The sequence below is a fragment of the Salarias fasciatus genome, chromosome 13 (assembly GCF_902148845.1).
Source record: "Salarias fasciatus chromosome 13, fSalaFa1.1, whole genome shotgun sequence".
Lineage (NCBI taxonomy): Eukaryota > Metazoa > Chordata > Actinopteri > Blenniiformes > Blenniidae > Salarias > Salarias fasciatus.
In genome coordinates this window covers 27594575-27613230 of record NC_043757.1, presented here as the reverse complement: position 1 = coordinate 27613230, position 18656 = coordinate 27594575, and the positions used below count along the sequence as shown (strand labels likewise).

The 18656-nt window shown below is 48.0% G+C and overlaps 1 protein-coding gene across 4 annotated transcripts in view; it reads left to right on the top strand.

Annotated features, from left to right (window-relative positions):
• Nucleotides 1-3640: 3640 nt before the first annotated feature.
• The window catches only part of LOC115399632 (thymidine kinase 2, mitochondrial-like), a 30657-nt gene continuing 15641 nt past the window's right edge, over nucleotides 3641-18656 (top strand). Inside the window, exons 1-11 of one of the 4 annotated variants that reach the window (XM_030107146.1) lie at nucleotides 3641-3991; nucleotides 11287-11393; nucleotides 11652-11737; nucleotides 12049-12123; nucleotides 12419-12472; nucleotides 12706-12795; nucleotides 13139-13212; nucleotides 13458-13546; nucleotides 13633-13712; nucleotides 14393-14473; nucleotides 15272-15471. In XM_030107146.1, coding sequence (XP_029963006.1) covers nucleotides 12712-12795; nucleotides 13139-13212; nucleotides 13458-13546; nucleotides 13633-13712; nucleotides 14393-14473; nucleotides 15272-15358 — 495 coding nt within the window. In that variant the 5' untranslated portion in view covers nucleotides 3641-3991; nucleotides 11287-11393; nucleotides 11652-11737; ... (1 more) ...; nucleotides 12419-12472; nucleotides 12706-12711 and the 3' untranslated portion in view covers nucleotides 15359-15471. Of the gene's footprint in view, nucleotides 3992-11286; nucleotides 11394-11651; nucleotides 11738-12048; nucleotides 12124-12418; nucleotides 12473-12705; nucleotides 12796-13138; nucleotides 13213-13457; nucleotides 13547-13632; nucleotides 13713-14392; nucleotides 14474-15271; nucleotides 15472-18656 lie in introns of those variants that run through there. The other 3 variants (XM_030107145.1, XR_003932698.1, XM_030107144.1) reach the window with 3 other exon arrangements.

Here is an 18656-nt window from a genome sequence, read left to right as displayed (position 1 = left end):
CGTGCCTTGTGGGGACCTTTTTCCGGTCCTAAGTAGGAGAAACAGTGTTTTCTTGACCATGTTGTTGTTACTGAAAAAAGTAAAAGTGCAAAAACATTTCTTTAGGGTTAGGCTTTGTTGTGGTGTGGGTTAGGGTTAGGGTCTGGGTCAGGGTTAGGGGCTAGACATGAATGGAAGTCAATGGACGGTCCCCACAAGGATAGAAATACAAGACTGCGCGTGTGTGTGTGTGTGTGTGTGTGTGTGTGTGTGTGTGTGTGTGTGTGTGTGTGTTACCATGCTCTGATGTGGGCTGGAGGTCTTCAGGTTTCAGGCTCTGCTCTGTGAGTCCGGCTCTCAGAGTGATGTGCAGAGAAATGGCCTGAGGACCGCTGAGCTCCTCTGGAGCTGCCCCCCCGGCCCCCCCTGCCCCCCCTGCTGCTCCTCCATCAGCTGGAGCTGCAGGCTTGGTGTTTCTCCCGGACCTGCTGCTCCTGCTGCTCCTGCTGCTCCTGGTGCTGCCGTGCCCTCTGGGAGGTCTCTCCAGGACCACCTTGCGGCCCCTGAAGGCCAGGTCTGGGTAGGTCTCCTGCATGTCTTCGTGGACCAGGCGGGTCTGCGGGGTTTGGATCTGGGGCTGAACGAAGGAACCTGCAGAGGAGGAACGGCAGGGTCTGGAGGGTTCTGAGACCGAGAACACAGACCACCTTCAGTCTTCATGTCCAGAACAGAGGAGGGTCTGGAGGTCCAGAACAGAGGAGGGTCTAGAGGTCCTGGAGGTGCTTCACTGCTGACGTTGCTTCCAGAGGTTCCACTAACTTGTCAGGTTGGAACCTTCTGTGAAGAACCTGCAGCAGATCCTGCAGGGAAGAACATGAGGACCGTGGAGTGAAGGAGGAGCTCTGCTGACTGGACCTCTTCAGCGGGGGTCTGGTGTGGGTCTGGTGTGGGTCTGGATGTGGGTCTTGATGAGGAGCTGCGGATGCCGCTCCAAAGGCTGTAACTGAAGCTAACCATCCCATCTCCACCACGATGCTTTGGTGTCGCAGTAGGCATCTCCGTGGTGAGATCGTTTGCAATCGCCGGATGACGGGAGGCTTGTCGTCACTATCTGGAAGTACACGAGGCATCGGGACGCGGACGCTCCCTTTGGTTTGTACGGCCGACCCACTGTGGGTGTCGGCCCCACGAGGAGTGCTTCTCCTCCATGTGGGCACGCCGTTGTGCTTCCTCCGCCTGGCTCGGTAGCTGGGCTGTCTGGTACGAGGCCGGTGTGGTCGGCCGCTTTGGAGTTTTCCCGGTTGTTGGCCCCACTGAGGCGTCGGGCCTTGGCGGGTGATTACTGTTGTGCAGTGGTGGAAAGTAACTGTAGTACCCTGGTTAAATACACGTAATTCATATTCAATTTTGTACATTTTTTTTCACAGAGGTGTTTTTATGTGCATTTAAAGCTGTTATGCATGAAATTATTTAGGTTTGAAGTTCATTTTAACTCTGTTATTGAACGTCACGGGAAATTAATCTGGAAGCTTTGGTTTCCGATTGCATTTAAAGGGGTCAGTGTTTTTTTTTTTTTTTTTTTGGAGGGGAAGGAAGTAGAAGACGGGAGGAGGAGGCGGGAGAGAGAGACACCTGGAGGAAAAACTGCGGTCAAGTGAGCCGGCGCTCTGACAAACACAGTCAAGTGAGCCGACACGTCATGAAGCGGTGCGCACATATTCTCTGCATTACGGTAAAAGCGAAACTGAGAGGATTGTGAAACAAACGTGGATCACAACTCACCTTAATGAACAGGAGACACATGAATACTGTGAATAAAAGCAAATCTGACCAACACAATGCGTTAAGGAAAGCTTATGCTTGAGTCAATATAGGTCAAAAGAACAGGGAGACAATGAGCTCAAATACTGCATTTCTCTTCAAAACATTATATTTCTTGAACAATATTTAAAGCTAAAACAAAGACATGGGTCTCAAAGACGCACTCGAGTAATGTGATTCACAAGAGATTTGGAGATAATAGGTCCAATAACCTGGAAGCTATTGAGGAAAAGCTTTTTCATAAAAATATTAATAAAATTTATTAATTACTTTCCCTGGGAAAACAAAGACCTGTGTCTGAACCAGAAGATACAGTAATGGGATGCACAGGTGATTTGGGGTCAATAGGTCATATAACCTGGGAGCTATTGAGGAAAAACTCTCGTTTTTTCACAAAAATATTAATAAAATGTATTAATAACTTTCCCTGAGAAAACAAAGACCTGTGTCTGAACCAGAAGATACAGTGATGGGATGCACAGGTGATTTGGGGTCAATAGGTCATATAACCTGGGAGCTATTGACGAAAAACTCTCTCTCTCCCTGGTAAATTGGCCTATCGACTCCAAATCACTTGTGAATTACATTGCTACAGTGTGCTGTGCAAACACAGCTCTTTGTTTTCTTGTTGAATGTTATTAATAATTTCTTATGAATATTTTAATGAAAAAATTAGTTTTTTCCTCAATAGCTCCCAGGTTATTGGACCTATTGACCCAAAATCACTCGTGAATCACACTACTGTAGTGTGTGGTTCAGACACAGCTCCTTGTTTTCTCAGGGAATGTTATTAATAATTTTTATTAATATTTTTATGGAAACAAGAAACTTTTTCCTCAATAGCTCCCAGGTTATTGGACCTATTGACTCCAAATTACCTGTGAATCACATTACTGTAGCTCCTGGTTGAGACACAGCTCTTTGTTTTCTTGGGGAAAGTTATTAAACTTTTTTTTAATATTTTTATGAAAAAAAGAGACTTTTTCCTCAATAGCTCCCAGGTTATTGGACCTATTGACTCCAAATTACCTGTGAATCCCATTACTTTATTGTGCGGTTCAGACACAGCTTTTTGTTTGCTCAAAAAAAGTAATTAATAAATTCTATTAATATTTTTATGAAAAAAAGAGACTTTTTCCTCAATAGCTCCCAGGTTATTGGACCTATTGAACCAAAATTACCTGTGAATCACATTACTGTATACTGTAGCTCCTGGTTCAGACACAGCTCTTTGTTTTCTTGGAGAAGTTTATTAATAAATTTTATTAATATTTTTATGAAAAAACAGTTTTTCCTCAATAGCTCCCAGGTTTTTTTGCGTAGTGACTTGAAATCACCTGTGAATCCCATTACTGTATTGTGCGGTTCAGACACAGCTTTTTGTTTGCTCAAAGAAAGTTATTAATACATTTTATTAATATATTTATGATAAATACAAAGGTTTTCTTCAATAGCTCCCAGGTTATTGGACCTATTAATTCCAAATCTCTTGTGAATCACATTACTCTAGTGTCTATTTCCGACACATCTCTTTGTTTTAGCTTTAAACATTGAAAAAAAAGAGAAATGCAGTATTTGACCTCATTATCACTCTGTTCATTTGACCTATATTGACTGAAAATCCCAATTAGCATAAGTTTTCCTCAATGTACTTTGTTGGCCAGTCTTGCTTTCACTGACAGTATTCATGTGTCTCCTATTCATCTTTAAGGTCAGTTGTGATCCACATTTGTTTCACAATCCTCTCGGTTCCGCTTTTACCGTAATGCAGAGAATATGTGCGCACCGCGTGACGTGTCGGCTCACTTGACTGTGTTTGTCAGAGCGCCGGCTCACTTGACCGCAGTGAGGAAAAGGAGTTTTGGCTTCAGCATCTAACGGGAAGAAAGAAACTGAGTTTGAGTAGACTGACGATTTGGAAAGCGGTTCATCAGTTGAGTGCACGTCGGTGCGGCGGAGGTTTGTTTTTTTGGGTCGCTCCAACTCCAAGGAGGGGCGAGAAAAGAAAAAAAACGGTTTAGCGGCTGAAGAAGAGGAGCGGCGAGAAACGGCTGCAGGAGGAGGAGAGACAGGAGGACGGAGGTGAAGGAGGCTGGACCTGGACCTCTTCTCGGCGGTCTCAAGTGGATGTGGATCCTAGTGAAGGACCGGCGGAGAGGATTCCACTAAAGGAATATATCACTTGTCAGAGGTACATTTTCATTTTCATTTTCATTTCAACTGAGCTATAAAATCCCGGGTATTTCATTTAGAAGACACTGGTTTTGGTGACAAGAGTTATAAAGTGTGTGTATAAATTCATCTAATAAATGTGGGGTTATGATTGTTAAATTGTGTGATCCCAGATGTAATGTGTATCAGAGGGTTAACAGTGTAGGACAGTTGCTCACATTTACAGTTTCAGCTCCAGAGTTTGCTCACTGGGCCTGTCTGCATCCTCGGCAGAGCGTAAAGATCGTATTTGTCATCATTGGTTTTCATCTAATAGAAGTAGGCTCCTGATTAAGTCATTTCTGAGCCTTATTTGAGAACTGCTCTGTCAGAGGTATACAGACACTGTGACTGGATCTTGGGTTGATTAGGAGGGCGACATAACACTTCAGTATTTTTTTGTGTATCTATACGTTGCTCAAGTAAAAAAATGAAGGGGTACTTTCACTTTTACTTCACTACATTTTAGAGCAGGTATCTGTACTTTTGACTTCACTACATTTAGATTTATGGTTGCGTTACTCGCTACTTTTCAATGTTCTGTAAATCTATTGTTTTGTTTTTTTTTCTGTGTGCGCGAGCGCAAAAATGAAAGTGAAACTAGGCGCGCCACCGTAAAGGAGCGGCAGAGGCAGCAAATAGTACATGAGCCGGAGGGCACATCGGTACCATTTTGAGGGATTAATTTTCATAGTGATTTTCATGAAGGTGCACATCTCTAGTGCTGGAAAATGTGTGATAGCCTTCAATCCACGGTAGTTTTTAGGAGCTATCATCACTGAAACCAAAGAAAGTCAGCTCGGCCGAGTGAGCTCACAGACCCAGCTTCCGCCTAATATTTTTAGCAATATCTCTGGAACGGAAAGCGTTAGAAACTTAATTCTTTCTATTTCTGAAACTAGAGAGTTGCAGCTTTACAACAAGATATCCTGCAGCCTTCTACACTCTCTGGAAGCTGTACAAAATCCCTGTAAATATTGTTCAAAATTTTTCAAAATAAAAAAAGTTGATTTTCTTTTTTTATTTTCTACATACATTAAAAACCAAAGATGATAGACACTTACTGTTTTCTTTGTTGGAATCTGTGGCTTTCTAGCTTTCAAACAAGCACACCCATTGCTTCTTACTCTTCCGGGAGGCTATGTTACATTGCATTGAAAATTTGTCATGAATTGTGAATCTTAAACAAAATTAAGTTTCACACTTATGAGCCTACTTTTACTATTAAACATCCATCCATCCATCCATCTTCAGCCGCTTATCCGGGGCCGGGTCGCGGGGGCAGCAGTCTCAGCAGGGATGCCCAGACTTCCCTGTCCCCAGACACTTCCTCCAGCTCCTCTGGGAGGATCCCAAGGCGTTCCCAGGCCAGCCGAGAGACATAGTCTCTCCAGCGTGTCCTGGGTCTTCCCCGGGGTCTCCTCCCGGTGGGACATGCCCGGAAAACCTCCCCAGGGAGGCGTCCAGGAGGCATCCTGAACAGATGTCCGAGCCACCTCAGCTGGTTCCTCTCGATGTGGAGGAGAAGCGGCTCTACTCCGAGCTCCTCCCTGGTGACTGAGCTCCTCACCCTATCTCTGAGGGAGCGCCCAGCCACCCTACGAAGGAAACTCATTTCGGCCACTTGTATCCGGGATCTTGTCCTTTCGGTCATGACCCAAAGCTCATGACCATAGGTGAGGGTGGGAACGTAGATTGACCGATAAATCGAGAGCTTCGTCTTTCGGCTCAGCTCCTTCTTCACCACAACGGACCGATACAACGACTGATCACTGCAGACTCTGCACCGATCCGCCTGTCAATCTCACGCTCCATCTTTCCTCCAGTCATGAACAAGACCCCAAGATACATAAACTCCTCCACTTGGGCCAGAGTCTCTCTACCAACCTGGAGAGGACAGACCACCTTCTTCCGGTCGAGGACCAGGACCTCGGATTTGGAGGTTTTGATCCTCATCCCTGTCGCTTCACACTCGGCTGCGAACTGCCCCAGTGCATGCTGTAGGCCCGGGTTCGATGAAGCCAACAGAACAACATCATCTGCAAAAAGCAGAGATGAAATCCTGTGGTTCCCAAACCGGACCCCCTCCAGCCCCTGGCTGCACCTAGAAATTCTGTCCATAAAAATAATAAACAGAACCGGTGACAAAGGGCAGCTCTGCTGGAGTCCAACAACAGGTCCGACTTATTGCCGGCAATGCGGACCAGACTCCTATTCCAGTCATACAAAGACTGGACGGCCCTTAACAAGGGGCCCTGGACTCCATATTCTCAGAGCACCCCCCACAAGACACCACGAGGGACGCGGTTGAATGCCTTCTCCAAATCCACAAAACACATGTGGACTGGTTGGGCGAACTCCCACGAACACTCGAGCACCCTATGGAGGGTCTAGAGCTGGTCCACTGTTCCGCGACCAGGACGAAAACCACATTGTTCCTCCTGAATCCGAGGTTCGACTATCGGTCGAATCCTCCCCTCCAGTACCCTGGAATAGACTTTCCCGGGGAGGCTGAGGAGTGTGATCCCCCTATAGTTGGAGCACACCCTCCGGTCCCCCTTTTTAAACAGGGGGACCACCACCCCGGTCTGCCAATCCAAAGGCACCGTCCCCGACCGCTACGCGATGTTGCAGAGACGTGTCAACCAAGACGGTCCAAGCACATCCAGAGTCTTAAGATACTCAGGGTGAATCTCGTCCACCCCGGTGCCTTGCCACCGAGGAGCTTACCAACCACCTCGGTGACTTCAGCTTGGGTGATGAATGAGTCTGCCTCTGAGACCTCACCCTCTGCTTCCTCTACGGAAGACGTGGTGACGGGATTGAGGAGGTCCTCAAAGTATTCCTTCCACCGTCCTATGACATCCCCAGTTCAGGTCAGCAGCGCCTCCTCCACTGTAAACAGTGTTAGTGGAGACCTGCTTTCCCCTCCTGAGGTGCTTGACGGTTTGCCAGAATTTCTTCGAGGCCGACCGGTAGTCCTCCTCCATGGCCTCCTGAACCCCTCCCAGACCCGAGTTTTTGCCTCCACCACCACTCGGGTTGCAGTTCAATTAGCCTGCTGGTACCCGTCAGCTGCTTCTGGGGTCCCACAAGCCAATAAGGCTTGACAGGACTCCTTCTTCAGCTTGACAGCAGCCCTTACTTCCGGTGTCCACAACCGGGTTCGGGGGTTGCTGCCCTGACAGGCACCGGAGACCTTACGACCACAGCTCCGGGCAGCTGCTTCGACAATGGAGGTTGAGAAAATGGAGAACATGGTCCACTCGGACTCAATGTTCCCAGCCTCCTCGGGACATGAGAGAAGCTCTCCCGGAGGTGGGAGTTGAAAACCCTGCTGACAGAGGGTTCCACCAGACGTTCCCAGCAGACCCTCTAAACACGTTTGGGTCTGTCCGGTTTCCTCCTCTGCCAGAGAATCCAACTCACCACCAGGTGGTGATCGGTCGACAGCTCTGCCGCTCTCTTCACCTGAGTGTCCAAAACACGTGGCCGGAGGTCAGATGACACGACAACAAAGTCGATCATCGACCTCCGACCTAGGGTGTCCTGGTGCCAAGTGCACTTATGGACACCCCTGTGCTCGAACATGGTGTTTGTTATGAACAAACTGTGGCTACCATAGAAGTCCAATAACAGAACACCACTCGGGTTCAGATCAGGGAGGCCGTGCGATCCAATCACCCCCTTCCAGGTCTCACTGTTGCTGCCCACGTGGGCGTTGAAGTCGCCCAGTAGACACAATGGAGTCCCCAGTCGGAGCACTGTCCAGCACCCCTCCCAGGGACTCCAAGAAGGCCGGGTACTCTGCACTGCTGTTCGGCCCATAAGCCGAAACAACAGTCAGCTACCTGTCCCTGACCCGAAGGCGCAGGGATGCGACCCTTTGGTTCACTTGGGTGAACTCCAGCACATGGCGGCTGAGCTGTGGGGCTATAAGCAAACCCACACCAGCCCGCCGCCTCTCACCACGGGCAACGCCAGAGCAGTTGAGAGTCCAGCCCTTCTCGAGAGGTTGGGTTCCAGAGCCCAGGCTGTGTGTGGAGGTGAGCCTGACTATATCGAGCCGGTACCTCTCAACCTCCCTCACAAGCTCGGCCTCCTTCCCCCCCAACGAGGTGACATTCCATGTCCCTAGAGCTCATCTCTGTGTCCAGGGATCGGGTTGCCGGGCACCCTGCCGTCGGCTGCCACCCAATCCACATTGGTCCATATCCGTCATACTTTTCCATATTGAAGTGGAAGCTTGCGATCTACATCTCTTTTACTTTGTGTAGCATAACCACCACTAATCCTGAAACAGAGTAAAACATTATCACAACTCCAGCTCCAGAAGAGTACTTACATATTACTTGCACAGTATGTAATCCCACACTAAATGTTACACCCTAATATTACCGTGAGACCTCAAAAGATAATTGGTTTCAACAGAGATTATTAAATCACAAAGCAATCTTTTAAAATTGTATTTAGCAGTCCAACTCTTTTTTTCTCTTCGTCTTGTTTTGCATGTTGTGTTAAACTTAAAAGTTTGTTACTTTTTCATGTGTGTACTTACTGCAGCTGTCTGACACGCCCGCTTCATGTGCTTAATTAGACCAGGCCAGAGAGAAGGGGAGGGGCTGAGGGGGGAACATTGGTATAACAGCATATAACTAAACAGAGACAGAAAGACAATAAGAGGAACAGCCCTGAAAGTAATTTAGATGTAATTAAAGGAAATAAATAAATAAATAAATATTATATATATTTATATAAAAATAAAAATAAATCAGATGTTCTTGTCCCTTTACTTGCATTTGAGATGAGGGTTACATTCAGAATTCATGACAAAATTTGTACGCTATGTTACATAGCCTCCAGGTGGAGTAGAAACCCATGGGTGTGCTTGTTTGAAAGCTAGAAAGCTATAGATTCCAACAAAGAAAACAGTAAGTGTCTATCATTTTTCGTTTTTAACATATATAGAAAATAAAAAAAGAAAATCAACTTCTTTTGATTTTGAACTTTTTTTAAAGATATTTACCAGGATTTTGTACAACTTCCAGAAGGCATAGAAGGCTGTAGGATAGCTTGTTATAAAGCTGTAACTCTCTAGTTGCAGAAATAGAAAGAATTAAGTTTCTAACGCTTTCCGTTCCAGAGATATTGCTAAAAATGTCAGGCGGAAGCTGGGTCTGTGAGCTTGCTCGGCCGAGCTGACTTTCTTTGGTTTAAGTGATGATAGCTCCAAAAAACTACCGTGGATTGAAGGCTATCACACATTTTCCAACACTAGAGATGTGCACCTTCATGAAAATCACTATGAAAATTAATCCACCTGGCACAGCTGCAGCTGCATCGCCTGGATATGTCCGTTAATTACACACACACACACACACACACACACACACACACACACACACACACACACACACACGACATCTCTCTCTCTCTCGCGTGCATCTCATCGCCACAACGAAGCCTCAAAGTATAAGAATTTGTCTCAAGCATTTTTTTTGTACTCGGGGTACTCGGGGTACTCCAGTTACTCGAGTAATAGTTGCAGTTTTACAAATGACCAAAATGTTTTCTAATCATTCCCTCTTCCACATCTGAACTTTGGCTCTTGTTGTGTTAAGTTAACATGCTGACTGAGGAGGAGTCCGCACTTTGAGTTTAAATCTTTAAAGCTAATAGCAGTAGAAATAGTTAAAGTTGAGTTATGGTGGTGCATGGCTGGACTGAAGCCTGATGTCTTCAGCCGTTAGTGATCAGGGTGTTTGACCAGTCTGCTGGAGTCCAGCTGCACTGTATTAACACATCGTATTCACTTCTTCCATTATATTCATGTTATAAAGCAGCAGACAGAAACACGTCAAGTCAGATGACTGAAAGTGGGTCCAAAAGGAGAAACAACACTGTTAGTGGAACATTCCCAACTAGGGGTGTCCTCAGATAGTCGATGATTCCACGATTCGTTCGAAGGGGCCTGATTCGACTACCAATCACGCAGTCGAAGCATCGAAAAAATGTGGTTATTAAACGAGGACCATTCCATCACAGCTGTATGGGGGTGCTGAATGACTGATTCTACATAGAATTGCTTGTTTTTTTCCAAATAAACATGATATAAAGCCTATTTGATATACATGTTAGCCTATCAAATATACTGTGGAAAAATGTACTTGTACTTTTATTCAATATTCTATCTATTTACTGTTTGTGGATGAACCACCATGGTGAGTGGCACAATCCGATTTTGCGCAGAGCTCTGTCACAGAGCAGCGTCTCGGTGGTGATTTGGCTGAACTTTAAAAGGCTCACAAAGTCGGAAAAAAAAACAGAACTTCAGACCAAGTCAAAGATGATCCAAAAAAAAAGTCAAATGCAGATTGTGTCCTTTCATATCACTCCAAAACAACATGGCTTTCCACCTTAAACGGGTGAGTAGCCAGATAATTGGGTTGATAAAAGACGGTTCTGTTACTCATTTCTCATTTTTAATGCTGACTTTATTTCGTTTAATTGTAACATTTTAGGTTATTATTATATTATTATTTTTATTTATCTAAAAGGCTAATTCTATTTAATTTAGTGTTTGTTTTTGCATGGATGCTGCGCTGCCAAACGGACCGACACAGTGCAATTAAGCCTATTTCATTTAATTTGAGCAGATAATGTGAGAAACTGTTTAGCCAAAAAATGTGAGCTTATCTGCAGAGATTATAGATATAAATAAATGACATGCTTTAGCCCGTTTGTTAGAAGAGGGTTTGGTTCTGCTCATTTGAACTATACTTCATTTGTTTGATGTTTAGAGTTACCGACACTTTGTTCCAGTCTGTGTTTCAGTGAGTAGGAAAAAAATAAGTGTCTTTTACCTGCCTGCGCTGTTTTTTTTTTTTCATTGTGTTTGGGTTTTTTTTTTTTGTTTGTTTTGTTTAATTTTTTTATTATTAGTGCAATCAGGGCCGACTGTAGGCATAGGCGCCCGTGAGCACCGCTCTGCACTGTGCTGCGCTCCGACACCTGTGTAGGCACACTTCACCCCCCCCCCCCCCCCCCCACCCCCCCACCGCTCCTCCAAACAAGATGATAGATTCGACTACCAGTCGACTATTGGCAGATTCGGACGGATCAGATTCGACTATAGAAATCCTTAGTCGGGGACACCTCTATTCCCAACACAGCAAGACTTCAACATAAGGAGCTGTGTACTGTGTCATTAGGTCCATGTTGATTTATTACTGGAGAACATGACTGTCATGACGTCTCTGTGTCTCCTGGCTGTAGCCTGCTGACCTGTAGCCACAGCTGAGGGACTGGACGACTCCTGTCTCACTATGTCTTCTGCCCTCCAAGGAAAGCTGCAGCGGGACGGAGACCACAAGAAACCAGTGGTGAGTCTGTGTGTGTGTGTGTGTGTGTGTGTGTGTGTGTGTGTGAGTGTGTGTGTGTTAGTGTGTGTGTGTGTGTGTGTGTGTGTGTGTGTGTGTGTGTGTGTGTGTGTGTGTGTGTGTGTGTGTGTGTGCATACAGACCTGAGGCCTGTACTAGGAGTGGAATCATCAACTGAACTGAATGTTAGATCTAAAGTGAAGCAGGTTGTGATTGGTCAGAAGCTGTAAGCTCCGCCTCTTTAATGTGAATGCTCATCAGGACTGGAGGAGTCTGGGTTGAAGTACCGGGTTCAGAACCTGCTTCATAGTCCAGGGAACTGAGACATCCAGGGTCTGTTAATCCAGGTCAGTGTCCAGGCCTCAGGTGTCTGAGTGTGAAGCTGTGTCTGCAGACCTGGTCTCTGTAGACCTGGTCTCTGTAGACCTAGTCTCTGTAGACCTGGTCTCTGTAGACCTGGTCTCTGTAGACCTGGTCTCTGTAGATCTGGTCTCTGTAGACCTGGTCTCTGCTAACCTGGTCTCTGTGTGTGCTGACCTGGCCTCTGTAGACCTGGTCTCTGTAGACCTGGTCTCTGCTGACCTGGTCTCTGTGTGTGCTGACCTGGTCTCTGTAGACCTGGTCTCTGCTGACCTGGTCTCTGTGTGCCTGCTCTCAGATCGTTTTGGAGGGGAACATTGCCAGTGGGAAGACCACGTGTCTGGAGTACTTCAGCAGAACCAGCGATGTCAAGGTAGATCACATTCTGACTCTTGTTCTCAAATAGTGTCCCAGAGACACCATGTTGTCTCCGGGACCTGTCCTCCTGATTCTCGACAGCCCGTGTCCTCTGGTTTCAAAACGGCCCCGCCTACTTTGACTGTTTTTCCAAAATAAAAGTGGAACTGCTCCTTCAGTCCAACACTCCTTCACCTGGAGGTCACGGCTGGTGGACCTGGACTCCTGAGGCCTGGATAAACAACAGACTGCAGGGTGGGGTTTTGTTTGGACCGGATGGTGGACTGACCCTCTGCTCTGGTTGGTTGCAGGTCTTCACACAGCCGGTCTCCAAGTGGAGGAACGTCCGAGGACACAATCCTCTGGTAATGTTCCACCACACACACCTGCTGCAGCAGGGACCGCGGGACCCTTCAGAACCCGGGTTGTTCCCCCTGTCATGGACTGGTCAGGGACTATGTAGCGTTTTGTCCTCCTTCAGCCAGGTTCAGGTTGTTTTTCTGGGTCTGTCTCACTCAGATGGGAACAGCTGCTCACACACCACTTGCATTGGTCAAGCTGTGGTTCCAGGTCCTCTCTGACTACTTTGTCCCTGCAGGCTCTGATGTACCAGGATCCTGAACGCTGGGGCCTGACGCTGCAGACCTACGTCCAGCTCACCATGCTGGACCGACACACGTCCACCACAGTAAGTGACCCACCAGTACCACAGTCCTGATCCACCAGAACCAGTTCTGAGCCACCAGAACCACAGTCCTGATCCATCAGAGTTTCTGTGTTTGAATCGTTGAAGTCACTGAAGAGTCCTGGTTTTGGAGTCCTGGTTTTAGTGTTCGGGTTTTACAGTCCTGATTTTAGAGTCCTGGTTGAGTGTTCTGTTTTCAGAGTCCTGGGTTCAGAGTTTTGGTTTAGTGTTCTTCAGAGTCCTGGTTTTCCAGTCGCCCTCTTTCTTCTGCTCTTTGTTGTGCTGCTGTTCTTTCAGACAGTTTTCATTGATGTGATCAGCTGATCGGTGTTCCACTCTGCTGCAGGAGGCTGCAGTCAAGATGATGGAGAGGTCCATCTTCAGCGCCAAGTACATCTTTGTGGAGAACCTCTTCAGAAGGTACGGAATCACTGATCAGTCCTTCTATCCGTCCACTGATCAATTAGCTCCAGAATCAGGACCGGCTGAGGCCCCGAGCCTCAGGCTTGATGAGCTCAGATGTTCTGGTTTGGTTCTGGGTCCTGTGGACCGGGTGTTTGAGGTGAACCCGGATCAGAACATGACCCAGAGCTGGATCTGAGTCCCGTCAGCGAGTCTTCATTGATCAGTTCTGGATCAGTCTGTGCTCTGGAATGTTCCTGCAGTGGGAAGATGCCCGAGGTGGACTTTGCCGTGCTCAGTGAGTGGTTCGACTGGATCACCACCAACGTGTCCATTCCTGTGGATCTGATCGGTGAGAGGACACACACTGTCCCCGTCTCTGTGCGATGTGGAGCGTGTTCTGGTGGAACTGCTCCACGTTCCTCCCTGTTCTCTCAGTCTACCTGCAGACGGATCCTGAGACGTGCCACCGGCGGCTGAAGCAGCGCTGCAGAGAGGAGGAGGAGGGCATTACACTGGTGAGGAAGCAGCTCTTCGTCCTGTGCTCTGCTAAGCATAACCCTCACCCTAAAGCTCGGTTTACACTTGCACAATTCTGTGGCACGCATTGGCACGAATCGAGAAACCACTCGTAAAGTGGCGTGAAGTGTGCGTAAACCCTTTGTGACTGCGTGCCATGTCGGGACGAGAATTTTGAAATGTTCCAAATTTTGGTCACGATAAAATATCGCGACTGGGCCGTGAACTATGTGACAACTGTTCGTGAACGCCACGTGAACGCATCAGGACAATGCAGGAGGATGTGTGCAAGTAGTGGCATAGCACGCACTGCCGCATACTGCAACGAATAGTTCACGAACAGCCCAAGCCGAACTGCTCAACCACGTCGTGCCAATGCGGGAAGCACTTAATCACACGCAAACTATGCACGAATGCGTCATGCCAGTCCGTGACACTGACGGGCGCGCATTCGTGAACTATTCGTGAACTGGTCGTGAACATGGCGGGAGCCTGCCAATTCGATGAGTCCAGATTGGCTCGCATTGCTACGACAACATAGTGGCAAAAAGTCGTGTAAACCTGGCTTAATCCCATCAGCACTGTGTTTGGGTTTGTGTGTGTGTGTGTGTGTGTGTGTGTGTGTGTGTGTGTGTGTGTGTGTGTGTGTGTGTGCGTGTGTGTGCGCGTATGTGTCCAGGAGTACCTGCAGGTCATCCACCAGCTGTATGAGGACTGGCTGGTCAGACGGACCTCGTTCCCGCTGCCGGCTCCCGTCCTGGTGAGCTTCACTCCACTGCTCCACAGAGCCTTTAACGAGAGAATCAAACCGTCCAGTTCTTCACTTTTCATCTGAGGTTGTAACGTCTCCATGGAGACACTCAGTCTGGAAACTCAGTGTTATGAATAAATTCAGAACATTCAGTGAAATAAATCCAGCTTGATCAAGAAGAATGTCTTCTTCCACATGCACAATAGAGTGATTAAAGATGAGTGTGATCATGCAAATGTGACAGTGATCATGCAAATATGACCTCTGACCCCTGAGAAGACCAGAATCAGGACAGAGAGGCCCTCAGGGCCCAGACAACCGGCGGCCATCCCAGAGCCCAGACCTCAGTCCCCCCAGGTAGACGTCCACGCACAGGTCCAGAAGGGGCCAGAGGAAGGCCCCAACCGGGACCCCCAATAGCCACGGGGCCTGGTTCCCAGGGAGCCAAGACCGACAGGCCGAGAGCCCAGGGCTCAAGAACACAAGAGCCAACCCCCACCACCCACCCCCACTCAGGCAGATGGCCATGACCATACTCAGGAGAACCGCCCCTTCCCCCGGGCCATACCTATCCAATCACTCCACCCACCGCCACCACCACGACCACCAATACCCCCCCAACCCCCCCACCCTGTACCCTGTTTTCCGGGGCAGCAGCCAGACACCATAGCAGCCAAGCCCAAGCTGCCCGCCCCCCCCCAGCCAGGCCAACTACCTTCATCTCCACATGTCTTCATTTCATGTGTGTGTGTGATGTGGGCAGGCTGCTGGATGTGACCTTTGACCTCTGTGCCTGTCCTCTCTCAGGTGATTCCTGCGGACGGCGACCCTCAGGAAATGATCCGCAAGTATGAAGAGAACCGAGAGCAGATCCTGGCTGCTGCAAAGCCCTGAGACACACACACACACACACACACACACACACACACACACACACACACACACACACACACACACATTGAGCAGATCTCTGAACCTGGGGGGACCTGAAGCAGACTCATACACTCTAAAAAGAAAAGAAATCAATGCAACAGTTTGCATTAGTCTTTTTAAGTCATGGCAACCTCATTAGAAATGACATTGAACCAACAAACTATATTACTTTGGGTGAATTCATTTTTTGTCATCAGTCAAAGATCATTTTTGATCATTTTAAGTACTGCTTACTTAATAAATGCAAGATTTTTACGTTGACAACTCAAATAAATTGGCTGCCCACTTTTAAGTAATTAAAATGGCCAACTTGTGAATAACCTTATATGTTGTAATTGTTTGGGATTACAATGCTGTGACAGCCAATGTGGGGTAATACTGCTCAGGCAGTCTCGGGCTGTTAATAAGCTCAATAAATGCTCAATACTTCTCATTCCAGGTTGGAAACTGTTAGGGATATACTTTAATTAGCACTACTACTATGGAATAATTGTATTAACTGCAAATTGAGAAGTATGAAAGTAAAGTATATAAGTATGAAAATAAAATTTGATTTGATTTGATTTGAATTGATCTGAAGTCAACGTTGACAAAATTAAATTACCAAGCCAAGTTTGTTCAGTTATAGCAACTTGAATTTTGTTTTAAACCAATGAGTAAATGATAAACAATGAGTTTTGAGTTCAATTTGCAAGAAAAATTAAGTTGATGTAATAAGGAACATTTTTATTTATTCATAACTTGAAAAAAATAAGTTTGGTATTTAGAAAGTTTATCAAAATCAACTAATTACAATTTTTTTAATTGGATCCATGTTTTAAATCAAGTGGTGTTAGAAGCTTCTCTGAGTTACTTATTAGAGTGTAGGCCCAATCCCATGTCTCTTTCTACCCCTCCCCCTCAGCCCTACCCCTTTCAAACGGAGTGCTGAGGGGCAGGGCCGAAAGTAAACCCCTCCGAATTGGAACACCCCTTCGACAATCGCGTAGGTCATCAGTAGTCGCCGCTGCCGATGACGTAGGCAGGTGCAACAATTGTTTGCCAAAGAAGAATGTTTTTCTCACATTTTAAAACTTTATTCATTGAGAAAATACTTACATTTATGAACTTCTTTCGTTGTGGACGCCGCCATCTTGCCGTTCTTGCACGGCTTTCTGGGAAATCTGTAATACCTCTCCGTTTGGAGTGTGCCTCGGGAGAATCTCCGTTTGGAGGGGTGTATAGCCCTACACCTTCCCCCTACCCCTCCGTCATAATGACAATCGGGACACCCTACCCCTCCACGTGAACACGCAAAATGGAGGGGTAGGGCCAAGGGGGAGGGCTGAGGGGGGAAATGGGATTCAGCCATAGAGTTCTTAATTTTTTTCAGTTTTAATTGAAGAATGTTTCAAATGTTTTTTTCTGTTGGAATCAATAAAACTGATCGTTTTGAAGCTTCTGGTCCTTTTTAAGGGTTTCTGTCAGACCTGAAGTGTGACGGATTCATCAATACTGATTACAACTGTGAACACAGTCCAGGTCCAGGTCCAGGTCCAGGTCCAGGTCCAGGTCCAGGTCTACACAGGTCAATAGATCCGTTCACTGAACCGACTTATCTTCAACTGCTTGAATTAAATTGATTCAGCCTCTAATATAATATATTATTAGAAGGAGGATGAGACACACTCAGTTTTGATGCGTTCCATTTTATTACCATTTATTCCATTTATAGACCTGAGCGTTTATGAACGACGCTGAAAAAACAGAGAAAACCAGACAGTCTGATAAAACAACCCTGAGAAAACCTGGAAATCAGAGGTAAAGCTCTTCCTCCAGAAGCACCGAGGAACCGCCAGCCGTCTGCAGCTCCTCTGTGCAGTTTGCATGTTCCTCCTCTGCATGCGTGGCTTCCTGAGTCTTCAACCCTCCCTGTTCACAGCACGACGTAGCTCTTCTCCTCCTCCTCCGCCTCCTCCTCTCCCCGGCGGCCCCCCGGCGGGGGGGACCTCCTCCTGCTGGACCCCCCGGCTGCTCCGCTCACACTCAGCTGGCCCATCCTCTCCGCCAGGCCTCGCAGCTCCGTCTCCTCGTCCACCGAGCCCGGCGAGCCCGGCAGCTTCCGCGGCTCTGTGGGACGGTCAGCAGCTGTCAAGACCAGCAGAGGGTGTGTGTGTGTGTGTGTGTGTGTGTGTGTGTGTGTGTGTGTGTGTTACCATGCTCTGATGTGGGCTGGAGGTCTTCAGGTTTCAGGCTCTGCTCTGTGAGTCCGGCTCTCAGAGTGATGTGCAGAGAAATGGCCTGAGGACCGCTGAGCTCCTCTGGAGCTGCCCCCCCTGCCCCCCCTGCCCCCCCTGCCCCCCTGGCCCCCCTGCCCCCCCTGCTGCTCCTCCATCAGCTGGAGCTGCAGGCTTGGTGTTTCTCCCAGACCTGCTGCTCCTGCTGCTCCTGGTGCTCCTGGTGCTGCCGTGCCCTCTGGGAGGTCTCTCCAGGACCACCTTGCGGCCCCTGAAGGCCAGGTCCGGGTAGGTCTCCTGCATCTCTTCGTGGACCAGGCGGGTCCGCGGGGTTTGGGTCAAGGGCTGAACGAAGGAACCTGCAGAGGAGGAACGGCAGGGTCTGGAGGGTTCTGAGACCGAGAACACACAGACCACCTTCAGTCTTCATGTCCAGAATGGAGGAGGGTCTGGAGGTCCAGAACAGAGGAGGGTCTAGAGGTCCTGGAGGTGCTTCACTGCTGACGTTGCTTACAAAGGTTCCACGAACTTGTCAGGTTGGAACCTTCTGTGAAGAACCTGCAGCAGATCCTGCAGGAAAGAACATGAGGACCGTGGAGTGAAGGAGGAGCTCTGCTGACTGGACCTCTTCAGCGGGGGTCTGGGTGTGGGTCTGGGTGTGGGTCTGGGTGTGGCTCTGGGTGGGGGTCTGGATGTGGGTCTGGATGAGGAGCTGCGGATGCCGCTCCAAAGGCTGTAACTGAAGCCAACCATCCCATCTCCACCACGATGCTTGGGTGTCGCAGTAGGCATCTCCGTGGTGAGATCGTTTGCAATCGCCGGATGACGGGAGGCTTGTCGTCACTATCTGGAAGTACACGAGGCATCGGGACGCGGACGCTCCCTTTGGTTTGTACGGCCGACCCACTGTGGGTGTCGGCCCCACGAGGAGTGCTTCTCCTCCATGTGGGCACGCCGTTGTGCTTCCTCCGCCTGGCTCGGTAGCTGGGCTGTCTGGTACGAGGCCGGTGTGGTCGGCCGCTTTGGAGTTTTCCCGGTTGTTG